Source organism: Pyxicephalus adspersus, chromosome 6 (genome assembly GCF_032062135.1).
Source record: "Pyxicephalus adspersus chromosome 6, UCB_Pads_2.0, whole genome shotgun sequence".
Taxonomy (NCBI): Eukaryota; Metazoa; Chordata; class Amphibia; order Anura; family Pyxicephalidae; genus Pyxicephalus; species Pyxicephalus adspersus.
This window is the reverse complement of record NC_092863.1, coordinates 84,553,827-84,572,576: the sequence shown is the minus strand read 5'-3', so window position 1 is coordinate 84,572,576 and position 18,750 is coordinate 84,553,827. Positions and strand designations below refer to the sequence as shown.

The 18,750-nt window shown below is 38.7% G+C and overlaps 1 protein-coding gene across 2 annotated transcripts; it reads left to right on the top strand.

Moving 5' to 3' along the window:
• The first annotated feature begins 485 nt into the window (after positions 1–485).
• Positions 486–17,764, top strand: GPBP1 (GC-rich promoter binding protein 1). Of its 2 annotated transcripts, none has more exons than XM_072416401.1 (10): positions 486–645; positions 5,023–5,142; positions 8,092–8,215; positions 9,006–9,229; positions 10,541–10,607; positions 13,094–13,269; positions 14,497–14,613; positions 15,295–15,479; positions 15,880–15,982; positions 17,051–17,764. In XM_072416401.1, the coding sequence occupies exons 2-10, from the start codon at positions 5,080–5,082 to the stop codon at positions 17,198–17,200; spliced, it is 1,209 nt and encodes a 402-aa protein (XP_072272502.1). In that variant the 5' UTR covers positions 486–645; positions 5,023–5,079; the 3' UTR covers positions 17,201–17,764. The 2 variants fall into 2 exon arrangements, with proteins under 2 accessions (XP_072272502.1, XP_072272503.1); XM_072416402.1 differs by lacking the exon at positions 486–645 and adding an exon at positions 764–968.
• Positions 17,765–18,750: the final 986 nt, after the last annotated feature.

Here is an 18,750-nt window from a genome sequence, read left to right as displayed (position 1 = left end):
CACCAACATATTACGCAGCGCTGTACATTAAACAGGGGTAACAAATGACAGATACAGACAGTGACACAGGAGGAGGGGAGGACCCTTGTTTACATTTGTCCATCTCAATGAGCTCTATTTATAAAACAGTAAATATGACATCTCCTCAGACATTCCCTGGTGAGATTCTTCTAGATCCATTTGTTTCAATGGCATTGATTCCCACCAGGGAATGTTTGGGGGAATGTCAGATTCACTGTTTTATGAATATACAGCTATGAAGGACTGAAGGTGTTTAACAAGCACATTTGGGATCTGTGTAACCAGAAACATATATATTAATCGTGTTATACAGAGCAGGCCATTGACCTCTCCAGGTCTCATCTGATAATTGGCCAATAGAAAATTCTAGCGCAAACCAGCAGCTTCCATCACAGTCATTCATCTCTCGCCCCTCCCCCTTTCACGTGACGGCGTGCGTCATCAGCGCCATGTCGACTGGTGTGCGGAAATAGATGACGTCACGCCGTGGGGAGGCCCGGGAGCCCCCTAATGACTGCCTCCGAACGCATTTTAACCTCTTCGCCCCCAGATGGCGCCGCCCGATGGCTTTAAGCAGTACGGCTTTGCTCGCAGCTCGTGATCGGGTGGCCGCCGAACAATCAGGTGAACAGACGGGAAGAGCTGGAGGCTTGGCTTGGTGCCTAAACTCTTTGGGCCCGTAGTCATGTGAAGTCCACTGTGGTGGAACTCAAACAGGCACATTTAGGGCAGCTAAGGTTTGGGTCCTTTGCGTTGAACTAGGTAGAAAAAGCTGGACCTATAAGCGTTGAAGGACCCTGAATTGAGGAAGTTACTCTGGTGCCTGCAGGATATTTTGCATGTGTCTTATGGTGTTTCGGGTCGCTTGAGGAGTGTGGGCCCCTCTGAACTCTGTTGGGGATAAGTCCCTACTCTCTAGTCCCTAAGCTTCCTAGGTGGAGCCATGTGTGAGTACAACTCACTTTTACTGGCATGTTTACACTTGGTGGAGAGGCTAGGGGCCACATTTGTCTTAGGGGCCCCTGGTTGGTAACATATCCTGGGATTGGGGGGTACTGACACTTTCTGTGTACTGCAGGGTGTTTGGGGGCTGACATGACAGCCATAGGAGGCTCAGGTGGGCCCTTCACTAAAAAAAGTTAACAGGTATGGCAGAACTTAAAAAAGTTTTGGCTGATGTAGAAAGGGGTTAGAGCCCCTGACAGGTGCTGATACTTCCGTGTCCTTGGCGGCCGTTGAGGGATTTGGGAGATTCCCCCTTCTATTATGTGACCTCGCCTTGTCACCGGAACAAGTGAATCTTTCAATGGGGACACCTGTTCTGGGGACTAAAGCTGGGCGCTATTTATAAAACAAGGAATCTGAATGGAGTCTGGTGAGAATCAATCACTGTCATTAAAACATGTGGAAGATTCCCACTAGGGAATGATTGTGGGAATGTCCCCCAATGCCCCATGTGTTGTCTTCAGTCATTTACATGATTAGTTTAACAAAAATAGATCAAATAAAACATTCCTTATGTTTATAATATTAAACAGTATTTTTACAGCACCAACATAATATGCAGAGCTGTGCATTAAATTATTAAGTTTATTATTATTACCATTAAGTTTGTATTTACTTTATTTTTTGGACAGTGTCAGTCACAAATTAATCAAGAGGGGTGTTTTATGTCGGGTGATTAGCCACCGTATTAAAATACTATAAAATAAATTGTAATATATATACTATACTATAAAATATACTAAAATATATACTATAAAATAAAAATGTAATACCGAAGTGGGAGGTTTCCTTGTATTATTATTTGAGATGTCCTCTCACTTTCTGTTGTATCTCTGGGAAATGAAGGGGGGAAAAAAGTGAAAGTCTGAAAGTCATATCGGATCCATTCTATACTAAGCAAAAAAATAAGTCAGTTTCTGGATGCATTTCATTGGGGACACAATATTCTGATGGTTTATGTCTGGTTTAATCATTTTTTTCTTCATATTGTAGGAAATAGCCTCCTGTTTCAACAGACCAATGATGTGCAGTGTTCCCCCCAGCCCCTTTTAGCTGGGCACACCACCTGACACTTTTCAGTAACCATCTGGCTGTTTTTGGGTGGTTACTAAAGATTTGTTTTACAATACAGGGGCTTCTACCCGCCTACAATTTCTTCCCACCCAGCTTTAAAAAATTTCTGGGTTAAACACTGATGTACTTACTTTCCGGTGGCCCAGCGTGCGATCATCTGTGAGCCGATTGTCAAGTCTTCTAAGCTGGACCTGCACATCTGCTGTGCACTCTCCATTCTCCAGGAAGAGGGCACGGTTCATGTGCGGGACTGGCTCGGACTCGGCTTCCTTGGTGATCTCACTTTAGATCGGAGACATCGGTAAAGGAATATTCAGCTGGGTCAGGGTCCAGTATGGATGTAAAGGCTCCATAGTTTGCTATATTTGTGTTTCTTTATTAACCCAGTGCTCATCCCAAATTTTTTTTTGAAGCTAGGTAGGAAGAAATTGTAGTCGGGTGTCACCCCTGTTTTATGGCGCAACTCTTCAGTAACAACCAAAATCAGCCAGCTTGTAGAAGGATCTTCATGGCAGGATCACCTGCTGCTATTATATTACATACTGCATGTTTATTAAAAGTGAAAATGACTTATGACATACATTGAATTGTCAGGGGCTACCAGCACCGGTTTTGAAAACACTGGTTTTGAACAATATGGTGCCAACCTTCTAGGTTGTTTTTTGTGGTTGCTTGCTCCCCCCTCTATCTTATCCTGAGATTTCCTCGTCCCTATTATGCAGACCAGCAAATATGTTGGGATGCATTGTAAGTGAATCAGTTCTCACATTACATAAAGATTGGTAAAGTTTGTTGTCTAACAAACCATGTGACAAATGTCCCTTCCCAACTGAGTTTCCTATAAATCAAAGGGACTATATAATAATAATCAAAATATGTCCATTAAATTAAAATTGTGATTCCTTTATCTGGTCTCTGGGAAGGCCATTTGCAGTCCTGGCAATCGGAAAGTTGCACTCCTTGGCATTGATTTGAGGTGAGGCTGTTCCTTCTTTCCCATTTGAACTTGTACCCCTGCAAACTCCATGTAGATCATATCCTGGCCAAAATTTGAACCCGTGACCTAGTGCTGCAAAGGCCAGCGTGCTAACTTCTGAGCCCACCGTGCTGCCCAACCTTTAACCTAAACTATGAAATCCTATAAAAAAATGTGTTGCAGCACTATGGGCTTTATTTATAAAACTGAGAACCAAACGTTCCATGTGTTTCAGTCAAATTCCTTGCTTTATAAATGGAGCCCTTTGTGTTTATCAGTACTTCAACAATGTTTCACAAATATCTGTTGATCCTGATCCAGCTTTCTGTGATGGGGTTGCAACAATGCTGCACTGATCCTGAATTCATATGAGAATTGTCATTCTCATGTAGATTGTGCCCGCTTGCACTAAAGGGGGACAAACAAAATATTGCAGGGGTTGTTGTCACTTTTGAATCACAAGACTTTAGACTCGGGGCCACCACTAGCTCTGCTCACTGGTTTCTGGATTGACAGCTCTGCCTTAGTTACTAAAACCCTGCAGTGTAGTGGGAGGGGGAGCGCATGAGACACCAATAAATGAGGATTTACCTATGTCAGGGAAAATAAACAAAGCCCTGTGTATCACACAGTAAGTGAATTTGGTACTATTTTACTATTTATTATAACGTATAATGCCGTCACCAAAAGAAAACGGCCACTTCCTAAGTCTAGAGAAGTATTTTGTTCAGCCCATTCACCTGTATGCTGTCCACACTATTATAGAATCTAGCATTGTGTGTATGTATATACCTACTTACCTTTTCCTTGTATTTTCTAAGTATTGGTGCCTAGAAGCATGTAATGTATACTGCTTGACACTTGTTGCCTGACATCTGACGCTGATTTTTTATTGGTCCTTAACGTCCTATTTCAGTGGTTTAAAGTCCCAACTTTATGTACTGCAGAATCCTTGTAGTGTGTTCTTCCTCCCGCTCATCTAGCTAGCTTGCTTGGTTGGTATTCTGATCTGTCTCTAAGTTGTACTTAGATCTAAAAATGAGAAAATTGTGATCCGGCAGGTCTATTATTGTAGATTTCCATTCTGCAGTAAATAACCTTACCTGCCTGATCTCACTTTTTAAAATACACTCACCTGTCCCTGTTGTGTTGCAGGCGTCTCCATCTTCATTGTGACCTAATCCTTGGCCACCTTGATTAGCCAGGATGGGTTAACTTAACTCCCATGGGTTTGTTCAGTCCCAGCACCCGACCAAAGATAGGAAACAGGCCGGTAAGTATATTTTATTGCCAAAGGGACGTTGCCCTGTCCCTATTTGCAATAAAGACTCATGCCTGATTGCTGATTTTCAAAGCTAGACTTCTACATATCTTCTGAATCCCTGACCCACAATGGGTGTTCAGTTCAGGTGTTAGCTAATTGCCACACATTTTTCAGACCGACACTACTGGAACCAAATAATCAGTTTTACACCCAGGCAATCAGCATTCTCTACAATTATTCCATTATTTCTCAGTGATAGGTCCACTTTAAATACAAATATTATTAAACTGATTTATAAAGCGCCAGCATTTTACGCAGTGCTGTACATTAAATAGGGGTTGCAATTGATACACAGGTACAAACAATGACACAGGAGGAAGGGAGGTCCCTGCCCAGAAGAGCTTACAATCTAAAAAGTGGGGGAAATGGCACACAACACTCATTTACTCCAGAACTTAATCTTATAAGCAGCATTCCAACCTTCTTTCCCATGGAAAAACCTAGTGAACAGGTGTCCAGCAATACACATATTGCTTTCAGAAAGGTGGATATGTATGAAATGTTATGAATTTTGGGAGGTGTTCGTAGTACTGATATAATTTTAGCATGCTTGCTATTTAGTGGGGAGGAGGAGGTTATGTCTATACCATTAACTGATGACTGCTATGCTTTTATTTTACAGGGACTTGCAATGAGCTGCTAGAGCATTGTTTCACTTTATCCAAGTGACTTGACCTAAATGGCGCAGCATGACTTTGCTCCAGCCTGGCTTAATTTCCCTCCACCACCACCCTCCACAAAGGTAAAACTTGTCTTCTTTCTAAAAGTTACCTGTATTTGAAAGCAGACCTTTAACAATGACAGCACTCTCTCAACAAATATGTGTAATTGTATGGTGTAGGTGGGGCATAGGCACAGCCCTGTCTGTGTTGCCAGATTAAGGCGCTGAAAAATATTGCATGCCATGTGATTTCTCTTTATGTAAACTTGTGGCCAGGCTTTAGAGTTCTGCTGACCCAATACTATGATTTGTTAGGGCTACATGGAATCCAGCAGTCCCACATGATGAAGGGTCTCCTCCTTTGACTGTTAAAACAGATACTTCAGGGCTTTAGGATCACAGTCCTAGTGCTGTGCCAAAATGTGTTAGAATACAAGCATCCCCTCCACCAACAGAATTACTCAGTGGACGTATACAATCCCTCATTGCCTCTCATGTACAGAGTGTGCACACACAACACAGCTAGTTCTAGGCTTTATTAGAAAGCCCAGTGTGCTCTTTGCACATTGTAAAATGAAAACTCACTTCCTATAATATCATAACGTTACACATATTTAATAAACACTAAATTAACATTTGATTTCTTATAGACCTAAAATCAAACAAAACACTAAAAAAACACTGTATTGTCTTTTTAGAGTTGCTGTGTTAAAGCAGAACTAAGCCCGAATGACTCACCTGTCCGCATTTCAGAGCTACATTTCCACCACTATCCTCTTCCTTTTCTAGACGATCTTCAGCCATCTTAATTGGCTGTACTGGGATGACGTAACTCATTCATCCCGTCACATGCAAGGGAGCCATAAGCTGACGCTACACATGTGCAGCTCAGCTTTTTTCCAGAAACCCAGAGTGATCAGGCAGGTAAATTGTGTTATTGTGTCTGTCCCACTCTGCAATAATGACTTGCCGGATCATACAAGCTTAAATGTGGAACCTAGAAAATGTCTTATACAGTTAGTCCCTGAGTTAAGGACATCCGACGTACAAATGCCTCCTAGATACGAACTGGGCTTCCCTGCTTGCTCCTGGGCAGGATGGAGGTTTGATTGGGGGATGGGGTGGTTTGCATGATTTGCAGAGGAATTCTTTTGCTAAACACAGCTGAGCAACATCTTGTAAATCTTTAATGACCAAGACAAACTCTGACGTTGTTTCTTTTTGCATATCAAAACACATCTTGCTCCAGATGTTAATGAATGTCTAGGCTCTATAAAGTTTGCTTTGCTTTGTTTGTGATTAGCTCACAGTGAGGACTTTATACAGTAACTGACACCACTCTGCCTAATATAATGTTGAGACAAACATCTGTCCTAATTGCATTTATTAAAATATAGTACCTGTTCTGACTTACATACAAATTCAACTTAAGAACAAACCTACATCCCCTATCTTGTATGAAACCCAGAGACTACCTGTATAGAGGTAGTGCTAGCAGTTTTCCCAGCTGCTTCTCTAACCTGGCTCCGCACTTGCTTCAGAGTATAAACAGACGCTCTGCTGTAGTTCAGTCTCCAATAGTGTTACATTTCTGTACTCATATTACTAATATTAAAGAAATTATTTTGGAAGCATACTAGGAAGAGAGTTCTTGGCATGTAGATGTCAGTGCAGGAAAAGCATTCTTGTACACAAGAATGGTAGAATTACAAATACTTTGGCACTTAAAGCCATGGGTGTGGATGTGGATGTATTCTAAATTAAAACTTGACAGTTTCCTGTGCTTTCACCTTAAATAAATCTGTACTTTACCAATGCTAGGTAGAAAGTTTTATTTGACCACTCAGGCAGGAAGATTGTGGTGTATTTCCCAATAATGAGAAGAGCTGGGTGTTTTGAAGATGATCAGGGTATATCAAGGGAAGGCAGTATAAGTGAGTATTGGCATCCTTTGGTCTGTTCTTTAAAATTAATTTGTGAGGTTGCCCAGATTTACTTACGATTTATTCACCAGATTCAATATACAGTGTCACCACTAGTTTTTAATCCCATTTTTTTCTTTCATTGCCATCTGCTGGTGCGAAGTGATATTGCTGAGCACCAAATATTTTGAAGATTTATTAGTGTGCAGAACAAATGTGTAACAAAGTGGATCTGCTCCAAAAATTTTGCTTGATTACCAAAAACTTTCTGCTTTCCTACCTTGCTACCACTGTTACATAAAAAGTATGTTCCTATATAGATGCCTTTTAAAGTGAGCCTGCCAAGGGTCAACAAAGTAAGGGGATGCTGAAGATTCACCTTCTTTGTTGTAATGACCATTGAGTCTGGGAGATACAGTGCATTCAAATCCAAAATCTGATAGTGGTCACAAAGGTAGGGGTAACCCTTTGAATGGCACAGAACAACACATCTCCAGCTCAACTGCTTTTTAGCAATAAAGGATTTTTTGCAATGTTTTAAAATTTAAACATGCATTATATATACACTAGGAATATTTATACTATCAAAATGCAATTATCACATTTGAAACCTTTCCATAATGCAAACTTAAATGCACTCTCCCCTCATAGATGCAAACTTGCCAATATTTGATGGCTGAAAAACTTCTGTTTTCATCCAATGCTGTCCTGGTTGTGTGAGCACATTGCAGCCCCATAGACCTTTTAGGCACTGTGTTTAATTGTCTCAGGACTCTATAGACGTCTGGAAAACCAAGGAGCTACCAGGAAAGGGATAGAAACTAAAAAATCAACTTTACATCCAGACAATTAGCTGAGTAAAGCAATGGATGCCTCCACCAACTCTCAGTGATTGGCGCACCAAAAGGATCATTCAAAGCCAAGATTAACATTTTGGCTCTGTGTATATGCCTGCTGGTTGATCACTTATTGGCTTCTTAGGAAAGATCACAGACATCCTGTTACAGGACAGGCTAGATTTCATCTTCGAGATTGCAGCAGGATGGATTATTTGGTTTTAAATTCCTCCTGAATGTCGCTGATTGTAATTTTTGTATTCTTCCCACAGACCTCTTTAAGCAGTGACAAACCATCAGAGAATGCAGTGCGTCCAGACAGCCGGTACAGCGTGACCCGCAGACGTCACAATTCATCTGATGCATTTGATGCTTCTCTTGGTCGTTCAAATGGAGGTATATTTGGGATTCATCTTTCAGTCTCACTTTAAATGGGAAATTTGGGGTAATATATATAAAAACTGTTTTTGCTGTTAAAATTTCAGACCGTCCCTAACCTATCACCTGCCCAATCCCACTCACTGTGCGCTGTCTTCAAAATTTAGTGTATGAGGTTCGGCATCAACTTTGATCCCCTAACACTGGAAGTAAAATGTATACTAATTCTTTATTCCTAATTACATTAATGCACATTTATCATGAGCGACATATGTGTGCTGCTATTTCTGTCATTCAAAATGTTTTATATTAGGTTCTGCTGGTACGTTTACTTCAGGTGTACTGTTAATAGATTTAGTTTTCTTGTTAAAATCTTGATAATTATAGTTTTACTCCAACCTACTGTACTACTAACCCTCACCTAGATATTGCTGATATAGGTCCCAAATCTTCTGCCACTTTCAATTGCCTGTCCAGCTGCTTCAGGGTCCGTGTGATGACACCACAAAGGTGATTGGTTAGCGTAGGCAGTCTGCACGATTTATAGGATTTTTTTTATGTTCTGTACCCAGATTTCCCCCTTATTTTCACTTAGTTTGTCCTACATCATTTCAGCCTAATATTACCTAAGATGTTCTGTTTTTGCAAATTTGAAGAAACTTATCTAATAGAACTAGTAAGTAGTAAAAACGAATCGCTGTTCTCGGTTAGATTTTGGGGATTTGCCAAGAATCCCCAATCTCTTCACTTCATTAGGTTTGTTTGTAATCCATAATTAAACTGCCAATGCTAAATTTTCTGTTTGAAGGTAATTTTGGAAGAAAAGAGAAAAATGGGTGGCGGTCGCAGGGTAGGAGCGGATCGGAGAACATAAATCAAAGCGGTACATTAAATGGTACAGGCTCTCGCTCTCGAAGTAGCACATTCCATGGAGGTAAAACCCATGGGCACCGCGAAGGCAGCTCTATAGAGAATGAAACCACAAAAAAAGATGATCGAGAAAGACGCAAGCAGTTTGAAGCTGAAGATTTTGTGAGTAGACCCTAAGGAAACCATGTGGTGTTGGTTGTTGGAGTGTACATTGTGGTTGTCTGTTGGCTAGATAGAAGAATGCTTAGCATGACATTTTCCCCAAAAAAACAAAACGGGTTTCCTTTTTTTTCAACATGTAAAATTGACATTGAAGGCCTGAGATTAACCTAAAACTTCAAAACAATATATTTTCTTTGAAGTAGAGACCTTGTAGCACTAAAAGACCAGACTATGAGTAATAAGTTGCCAGATATTATGGCATACAAAATTGTCCGTAGGTGAGACTTTACAAACTTTTAAAGCTCATCAATTTAGGGATAATTGTAAATCCTGGCCAAAAATTATTTATTTCACTCCAGCATGCGTGGTAATATCCAGTATGTGTAAAACATTTGCTTAAATGCAGCCTGGTGGTATGTATCTGTACATATGTGCTGAGGATCCTGAGATGTGAGAGGATACTGAGGCTGCTATTGCTGACCTTTTGAAAATGTGAGTTGCTTGGCGATGATTTCAATGCTTTAGTTTAGAGTAGGTAAATAACAAGGTTTCAGACAAGATCAACAGACTTGTCTGCACATATTAGAGTAATGTAAAATCAAATATGATTCAACAGTCAAAAAGGGAGAAAAAACATTTAACAGATGATAGATTCTCAGAGTATCGTTGCAGAGGTGAACTTATTTTCAGAAATGTAAAAAAAAAAATAGAAATTCTTGAAATGTAATTTTGAGAAAAAGCTATAAAAGAACCCAGTGGCTGCAGTTTCTGGCTGTGTTAAAGGCTACATTATATTTATATTCAATGGGTACTACGAACCTTACCAAATAAACACATTTTTAACTCTTTTTGTTCAGTTTCAATCATTTTAAATACCTGAAACTCCTACACGACTACTATATTTTATTTTTTACCTAAAACTCATACACGACTACTATATTTTATTTTTTACCTAAAACTCATACACGACTACTATGCTCTTATTTTATTGTCTTTTGTGTGCTAGTACACTGTATAGTATTATTATTATTACTAATAATATTATTAATAATAATATTAATAAACTGTATTTATGTAGCACCAACATATTACATAGGGCTTGCAAATGACAGACAGTGACACTAGAGGAATAGAGGACCCTGCCCAGAAGAGCTTACAATCTAAGTGGTGGGGAAGCAGCACACAATAGCAGGGGGGGGGATATGGAGTAGTGAGTAAGTAGTGAAGGTTGTGAGAGGCAGAAAAAGATGTCTAGTATGTGCATTGTATTTGTTTTTTGCTTAAAAGTTTTGTATTATTGTGTGTTTACAGCCTTCTCTAAATCCTGATTATGGAAAAGAAGTGAACCAAAACAAGTCTCTCTCTGCTGGAGTTTGGGGTAAGTCTCTGCTTAGATGTCCAATACAAATGACACGAAAAAGTATGCTAATCATTATTTTGATGAAAGTTATAAAAAAATTAATGTAGCAGTGAAAACCTTTTTCCAGGGACGTTGAGTTATGATTGTATTCACCCCCCTCCCCTAGGATTTTACATATGTATTATTAATTTAGAACCTAAAGGTGAATTCCAGACAAACTGCTAAATACTCAGAATCAAATATAAACTATTTTACTTGCCAAAGCATTTGTGCTTTTGACCATTCATTTCTAGGAAAACTAAAGCTTTACTCTCAAAATCCGCAACCAGGCAGAGCTTTATTGCAGAAAACGACAGGAAATGTCCCCTCTGCAATAAAACATACGTACCTGCCTGATCTCTCCACTCAGCTGTCACAAATCATGCTCAGTGTAGGGTGCTGGAATACCTGGCACATCCCGTCTTTCCCTGGGACTGAATGAACTCCTGGGGAGTGACGTCCTGCCTTGGCCAAACAAGATAGAGGAAGATTGAAATGAGATATAGAAGAAGTATAAAGATGGCTACCCCTGTGATGGAATGGGGACAGGTAAGTGTAAATAAATTGTGATAAGGCAGGTAAGGCTGTTTTATCGTCCAGAGCACATCGTCTGTCCTTTCCACTATAAAGGACCTGCCTGTTCATATTTGTAAAAAAATTCATTCTGCTCTCCTCCAGTTTCTTTTTTTTTTTTTTTGCAGTTTTCAAAATTATTGAACAAACATAACAGAAATTATTAACAAAGAATAGCAGTGTAACTAAAAAAACAATACTGAACAATCTTGAGCTGTATATATAATCATCATACATAAAAGCAGAAAAAGGGATAGAGGTAGAACAAAAGTACATAGGGGAAGAAACATGGGGGATAGTAAGAGAAAGGTCAGGGAAAGGGTTATGGGTTTTTTACATTTCTATAACACAATTTATTAGCTAACAAGTACCTTATTCAATCCAATTCCCAGGGGCTATCACCACATGTAATTCCCATACATTTTTATGGTTAAGATTCCAGGGTTAGATACTCCTGTATTCAGGAGACACCTGGAACCAGTAGAATTAGGTGTTGCAGAACCTCTCCTCTCTGCTGTGCAGGGATGATGTGAGGTCTTCCATGCTCCTCCAGTTTTTTGTTAGCAGATGATCCTTCCAGAACAACTGATTGGCTTCTTATGCTTCTCTCTCTGCCAGTCTGAGCCCTTCTAAACAGACAGAGCGAGAAGCTAATATCAAATTGTTTACAGTAAATATGTTCGTTTATTTACCTGGAGTTCAGCTTTAAATTTTTGCAGTGTTTTTTTTTTATTGGTTATGATTGTGGAAGGATTAATGCACAAACCAGACACTCGTTTTAGGAACAAGATCCCTTTTTAGTCAGTATGCCCTGTGGCCACACAAGTAATTGCCCTCGTTTTTTTTGTTTTTAGCGGACATGTATGTTGTGGATTCCTCCAGCAATAATATACCCTATCCAGTGTGTACTGTGTTATAGTAGAATCCATCCTTACAATGCCATGCTTTTAGTATGGTTCTTTGTACTCTGTGCATTAACAGCAATATCCCTCAAGCACTTAAGACACTGACGCAGTTTTCTTTCTTTACACGTCAGTGTAAGTGCTTCATTTTAGACGGCTACAATGACTGTTCTGTGATGGTCTGTAAAGAGTTGCTAGGAGTCTTTTATAGTGTGACACAATATTAGCCATAATGCTTCTTGAGTAAGGATGATAATACCTTTGGAACCGGGAAGGTTTTTATTTGGATCTGAATGTGTATACTGTACTTATGTCATTTTTACTGACTAAAAGAAGTAAAATAATGAAAGCCAGCATACTGCCTATTGATAGAAGTGCAGCTTTATTTGTCATTTTACCGTTTCGCTGCCAGTGAAAGTTCTGAAACAAGCTTGCAGATTGAATATTTGCTGTGGGCATGTTTTACATTTTCATTTTTTTTTTTGTGTGAAGGTATTATATAGAAGTGATCAATTACTTTGTTTTTGCGTTGCTTAGAAAAGCTGTTTCCTTCAATGGAGAATAGAGAAGATAGATTTTTGTTTTTGCACCAAATGTGAGCCTTAAATTATTTTGTCTATATTCCCTCTATAATTGGACTGCCCTATCCCTATATAATGTACAGCGCTGTGTAATATGTTGGCGCTAAATATTTCCTATTTAATATTATTAATAATAATAATAATAATAATAATCCTACTAACAACAATACAGCTGATCAGAATCCTGTAACTGTGGTTACAGTCTCTATCATTGGCATTGTTTGTGCCTAGTGTGCACTTTTCGAGTAGGTGGCAGTATAAGCCTGGGTGTCTTTTAATGGATTCAAAAATAAAAATTTCTATGATGAACACAATTATTTCCCTGAACGTTTACATCAACATGGCAAAAGATTAACTTTCACTGAATCCTTTTGTTTTGATAACCGTTTTTTTCTTTTATTTCATACAGAATACCCTTTGAATTACAAATCTAGAAGTTCTCGAATGCTGGTAATTAGAAAAGGGATGAAAGATGATTTTTCATTGTCTGGGTATCCAATTACAACAAGTACCCACATTTCACCAACAAAGAATGACATGGATATCTCTAAGGATCCAGATTCCAAGGATTCTAGTCCTGTTAAGGTAACATGGTGCTCATTGTGGGGTGTCTGGGAGGGCATTGCATTTGCATAATCTCCTGAAAAATTGAGAAGTGTCAGGTTAAGGTTTGATAATAAAAGAGGAATGATAATAAAATACAGGGAAAAATATGAAATGATGGTTTTAAGTAATCATTAGGTAAATGGTTAAAATAGGTTGTACATTGAAATTGCAGCATGTATATGTCCTTTACAGACTGAGCTCCTTGTGATCTGCCCTGTGTATGTCACCCCGGATACCCACAGTAGCACAGTGAACATACCTGCTAGGCAGTTGCAGATGCATATAAAATCAGTCTTTGAATTTGTGTATTATCATGAAAATTTTATTTTATTTGATCAAATCCTTGCACTAGTTATAGCGGAGTGCTAGGGCCTGGACATAAGGACTTGTGATGGAACTGAAGGGGATACCCCCAGTGCTTGTTGTAGGTGGATGGGAATGAAAGGACACAGCTCCATGTTGTTGATGGCTGAACATAATGACTAACACAAATCAGATTAATATATATTAGGATATGTCTCCTCTTCCTAATGAGGAAGGCTTGTAGGCGAAACGGGTCAGGAAAAGAGACCATTCTGTTCATGCAAATCATATTTCGTATGCTAATTATATACAGATTTTCTTTATACATTATCTCCGAAACACTATGTCTAGATGTTGTACTAGCATAACTATAGGTCTCTGTTAGTGTTGGGATTCACTTTGTACTATATTATGTTGTTTTATTTGAATCACATAATAAACTAGTCACAATCTTTAATTTATTTTGCCAAAAAAGCCTGCTTTTTCTTTCTCCCTGATATCCATTTAAATCAGATTAATAGATAAGGTATAGTAAGCTTCATTTATATGTAGTCAGAGCTTTCACATCTTTAGGCTAAGAATGAAGGCACATATCAATAGGCTTTCGTTTACATCCAAGCTGCTTTTCTCCCTATGCAAATTATTGCGGATGGAAAAGCAGCTCAAGGTAGATTGATGCAGTTTAGAAGGAAGTCAATTGAGAAAAATGTTTAAATTTAGGAGATTTATTTTTGCCATATATTTGGATATCTGATGGCTGTGGATGTCGGGGGTCCCAGTTTGAGTCTATTGGCTAGTTGGATGCATATAGACACTGTTAGACTGAAGTGCATGAAATCTCCAACAAGACAGGGAACAGCTTCATAGTCGGCATACATAATAATTTCATTTTTTTTATTATAGGAGAACAGTAATCCACTGTTGGATGAGAACCAGATTGAAAGTTCACCTGAAACCTACAGGCCAAATAAAACTCTACATACTGACATGACAGATGCATCTCCATCTTCAGTACAAGAGGTACCTGTATTTAAATAATGAATTTGTGTTTCCTGAAGGTGGAAAACTTTCAGGGAGATCACACCTATTTATATTTATTTATATATATATATATATATATATATATATATATATATATATATATATATATATATATATATACTGGATTATTATATATATCTTATATTATTATAATTATATTAATTTTAATAAACTGTATTTATATAGCACCAACATATTTTGCAGCGCTGTACAATAAATAGGGGTTGCAAATGACAGATACAGACAGTAAGCAGGTGAGGACCCTGCCCCGAAGCTTTTACAATCATTAATATGTTCATAATGTTTTAAACTTATTTGGGATCTTGATATAGTATCAAGATCCCAAACAAGTTTTATGAACATAAATTCTGATTGCACAGTGAAAAAGATAAAGTTTAGTTATAAATTCTGATTGCACAGTGAAAAAGATAAAGTTTAGTTATGATGGTTTTAATAGCTAATGATTTTTCATAGGTTGTGGAATACTTAGAACCCCTCTCTGCTGTCTGTCACTGATGTCTGTTAAATTTAAAGAACAGGAAATAGGGAGAAATCTCACAAATGGGACAGAGCTTGAACAGGGAATGCCTGGCACCTTTCCATTCTGCATTTTAAGTAATATGGGGACTTTACATATTTTAATCTCTGTTTGTATTACAGGAGGTCGATTCTTCTAGTTTTTCTAACTGTATGAACATGTGTCAGGGAGGTGACATCAACTTGAATTTTGATCAGATGGAATCCCTTCAGGGGAATGAAAATTCTTTCACTTCCAGACAAATTACACGGTCTTCTACTTTCCCTCAGGAGGTTGTTCTGTCAAGTTCACTGGAAGCAGAGCACAGGTAAGCTGCAGATCGAATGAGTGTTACTTGTTTGTACAACAACTCCTGAAAATTCTTAACGGAGCATCCATACCAGCTTATTGGCAGCAGTGGTATTGGGTCCAGCAGATCAATCACTTTTCTAATAATTGGCTCTGCTCACATTCATGTAGATGGTTGGATGCTGATCCACTAACAGTCTTTCATTGGAGAATAAGCTTCAAGTAACTTTAATTATCGAGACAGGAGAACTGAAAAATTGTGTTTTTTTTTATGTAAATGCTATTTTTTGGCAAGCTCCTTTATAAATTATTTTAAAATTAGATTTCCCTTTAGATTAGCATTAACAAACTTCACTGTTACACATCCTCTCTTTTTAAATGTGTTGAAAACATATCTATCTGCTCATTGTGACTTTCAGATTGTTGAAGGAAATGGGTTGGCAGGAAGACAGTGAAAACGATGAGACCTATGCACCACTAACAGAAGATGAGATGAGAGAGTTCCAGGTTATCAGTCAGCAGGTAATCTGTTTTGTTATAAAATGATGCAGTTTACTAAAAGATAAACTCTTTGGCATCAATACTCAATATAAATAAGGCATGAATCCTATATTTTCTAAAAAAAAAAAAAAATTACCCTCAAAATAAGTCTCTCTTTACTGCAAGACTCAAATGCTTCTTGCATCTTGGGAGAATAGAAAAGCAAGTATACCTACCAATCCCTCGCTGGTGCGCTTCTCTTGATGCTTCCAGTTGGTATCAGGTTCTCCGTGTCCTTACTTACAGTGCAGGACTGCTTCTCTGCATTGTATGTGATGGTAGGACAGAATAGTGGCTCAGAGATTTAGCAGTCTGACCTTTGCAGTGCTGGGTCCCAGGTTTGAATCTCAGCCAGGACTGCATGGAGTTTGCAGGTCCTTACCGTGTTTGCGTGGGTAATCCGGTATCTTCCCACATTCCAAAAACTTGCAGTTAGGTTAAATGGCTTCCCCCAAAATTGACCTTAGAATGTATTTAAGACATATGATTGAGTTAGGCACACTAGATTGTGAGCCCCTATGAAGAACAGTTAGTGACATGACTATGGACTTACTAAAGCGCTGCGTAATATGTTGGGGCTTTATAAATACTAATAATCGACTGCCTGTCACAGATGGAACAGTAAAAGTGGCTGGGAGGGAACCTGCGAGACTAAGAAATAAAATAAGTATAGTTGTTTGTTCCTTACCCTAGATAAAACAAGCATTTAACCCTTGCTGTTCAAGGAGAGAGCAGGTTTAAAAAGATTCTTGCCACAGAGTCTAGAATGGGCAAAGTCTTTCTAAAGCTCACCTGTGACCCTTTTAATACTCCCCTTCAAAGCACTTTTCCAGTGCCTTTGTCACAGGTGATGCAGAATACTCTGTCGGGCGGTTTTAGAGCTCATACACGATTGATATCACTTCATCTTTCAAAACTTGTCAGACAATTTGCCATTAGGCCTAAATACTGCATTTTGGATAAAAGGGTCAAATGCTCCTCCCCATGACACAATTTTGTAGCAGCTGCATTGAATGTTCCTTTATTAACAAGTATTTTGTCATTTCACAGCTGCAGAAGAATGGACCGAGGAAGAATTATCTCCCTAAAAATGGTCTATCATTCGAATTAAGATTTGATCCCTGGAAACACTGTTTCACCACAGATGAAAATGATGACACGGAGACCAGTAGCAGTGACACGTCAGATGATGACTTCTGAAGAAGTGACCGACCAGTCTGACTAGGTTGTCTATGGAGGATAATTGTGAACACAAAAAAAAAAAATTACTGTTTCTCAAAACTCATCCTATTACTGCGCTTCTACATGGAAGTAGATTTCCTGGCTCTCCCTCTCCCTTTTTCTCTGCATATTAGTTATGGACACTGTAGATGTTTGAGGATTTTGATTCCTCTTCTTGGCAGCCTCTCACTAAATGGCAATGTGACTGTGTAACAAAGGGAACCTCCTTTAACAAAGAAAGCCAATTGTATAGTATTTTGCCAAGATTTTTGTTAAATGTCTTCAAAACAAAAAAAAAAGAAGCACTTTAATGACGTTTTTTTCTGTTTCTTCCACTGCAGTCTCATACAAATGATGTAGCATGTTTATTAGATACAATTTTTTTTTTTCGAGGCCTTGAAACATTTTTTTTTCTTCAGTTTCACAGATTAAATGCATTGTTTTCATGGTTTCACAAGGTTTTATTTGGGTATCTGTAGAGCCTGGCATTGGTGGAGTGACTTGGACTAAACTCTGTTCATAATAAACTTATTTTGATATAAATTTGCCTGCTTCTGACCTATTCTTTAATCAATAGTAGGAAGTTGACCAACCCATGTTGGCACGTCAATCTATTCCTGGTATTTTGGGATTTAAAAGGTGCTGATAATTTGTATCACCCAGTTGAACTCTTTGTATTGTGTCTCTGGTGGATGGGTTGTATCATGTATTCAGATTATTGGGATTCACAGTCTATACGATTAGTCACATTTCTTTTATTGGCATAAACATATCCAAGAAGATTATCAAAATCTAGGCTGATGATATCGTTGTCAGCACCCACCAATCAAAAGCACTGAGCTTTCTAATTTTCTTTGCCAGATAAGAGCAAATTACTCGTTTTCTTTACCTGATAAGTCACCCCAAAACATGGTGAGCCTTTCTGAATTTCCTGGTAAAACCCTGAGGTCATGGGCACACAGGCTCTAGTTTATATAGATGTCATGGACAGAAAGCTTTTTGCAAAGCTTCTACAGGTAGTGCCCGGGTTCGGGACATCCAACATACAGACGTCTCCTGGATACTAACAGGGCTTCCCTGCTCCCTTCTGTGCAGGATGGAGGCTTGAAGGGGTTTGCATGACTTGCAGAAGAAATCTTTTGCTAAACACAGCTGACGTTGAGAGTGATATTAGGGAGGGTGAGCGCTTTCTGCAGCCTTTTGTAACTATTGACCAAGACAAACTCTGCAGTTGTTTCTTTTTGCATATCAAAGCACAGCTTGCTCCAGAAGGTAATGAATGTCTAGGTTCCATAAAGATTTTTTTTTGTTTGTCATTAACTCACAGTGACTTGCATACAAATTCAACTTAAGAACAAACCTACAATCCCTATCTTGCATGTAACCCGGGGACTATCTGTATTTTAGCTTTTAGCAGCTTTGATAAGCTTTTAAAAAGAACCCTCAGCTCCAGGTTTAAAATAATAAACATAAATCTAAATGGGAGAGCTATAAGGTGCTAAGCAGGCTTAAATCCGGTTGTATACCCT

Bases quoted from the DNA above. Each gene is read 5' to 3' on its own strand.
- GPBP1 (XM_072416401.1), top strand. From the start codon at position 5,080: ATGGCGCAGCATGACTTTGCTCCAGCCTGGCTTAATTTCCCTCCACCA. The intron at 8,216-9,005 runs GTATATTTGGGA...TTCTGTTTGAAG, and splicing joins TCTTGGTCGTTCAAATGGAG to GTAATTTTGGAAGAAAAGAG. The intron at 10,608-13,093 runs GTAAGTCTCTGC...TATTTCATACAG, and splicing joins TCTCTCTGCTGGAGTTTGGG to AATACCCTTTGAATTACAAA.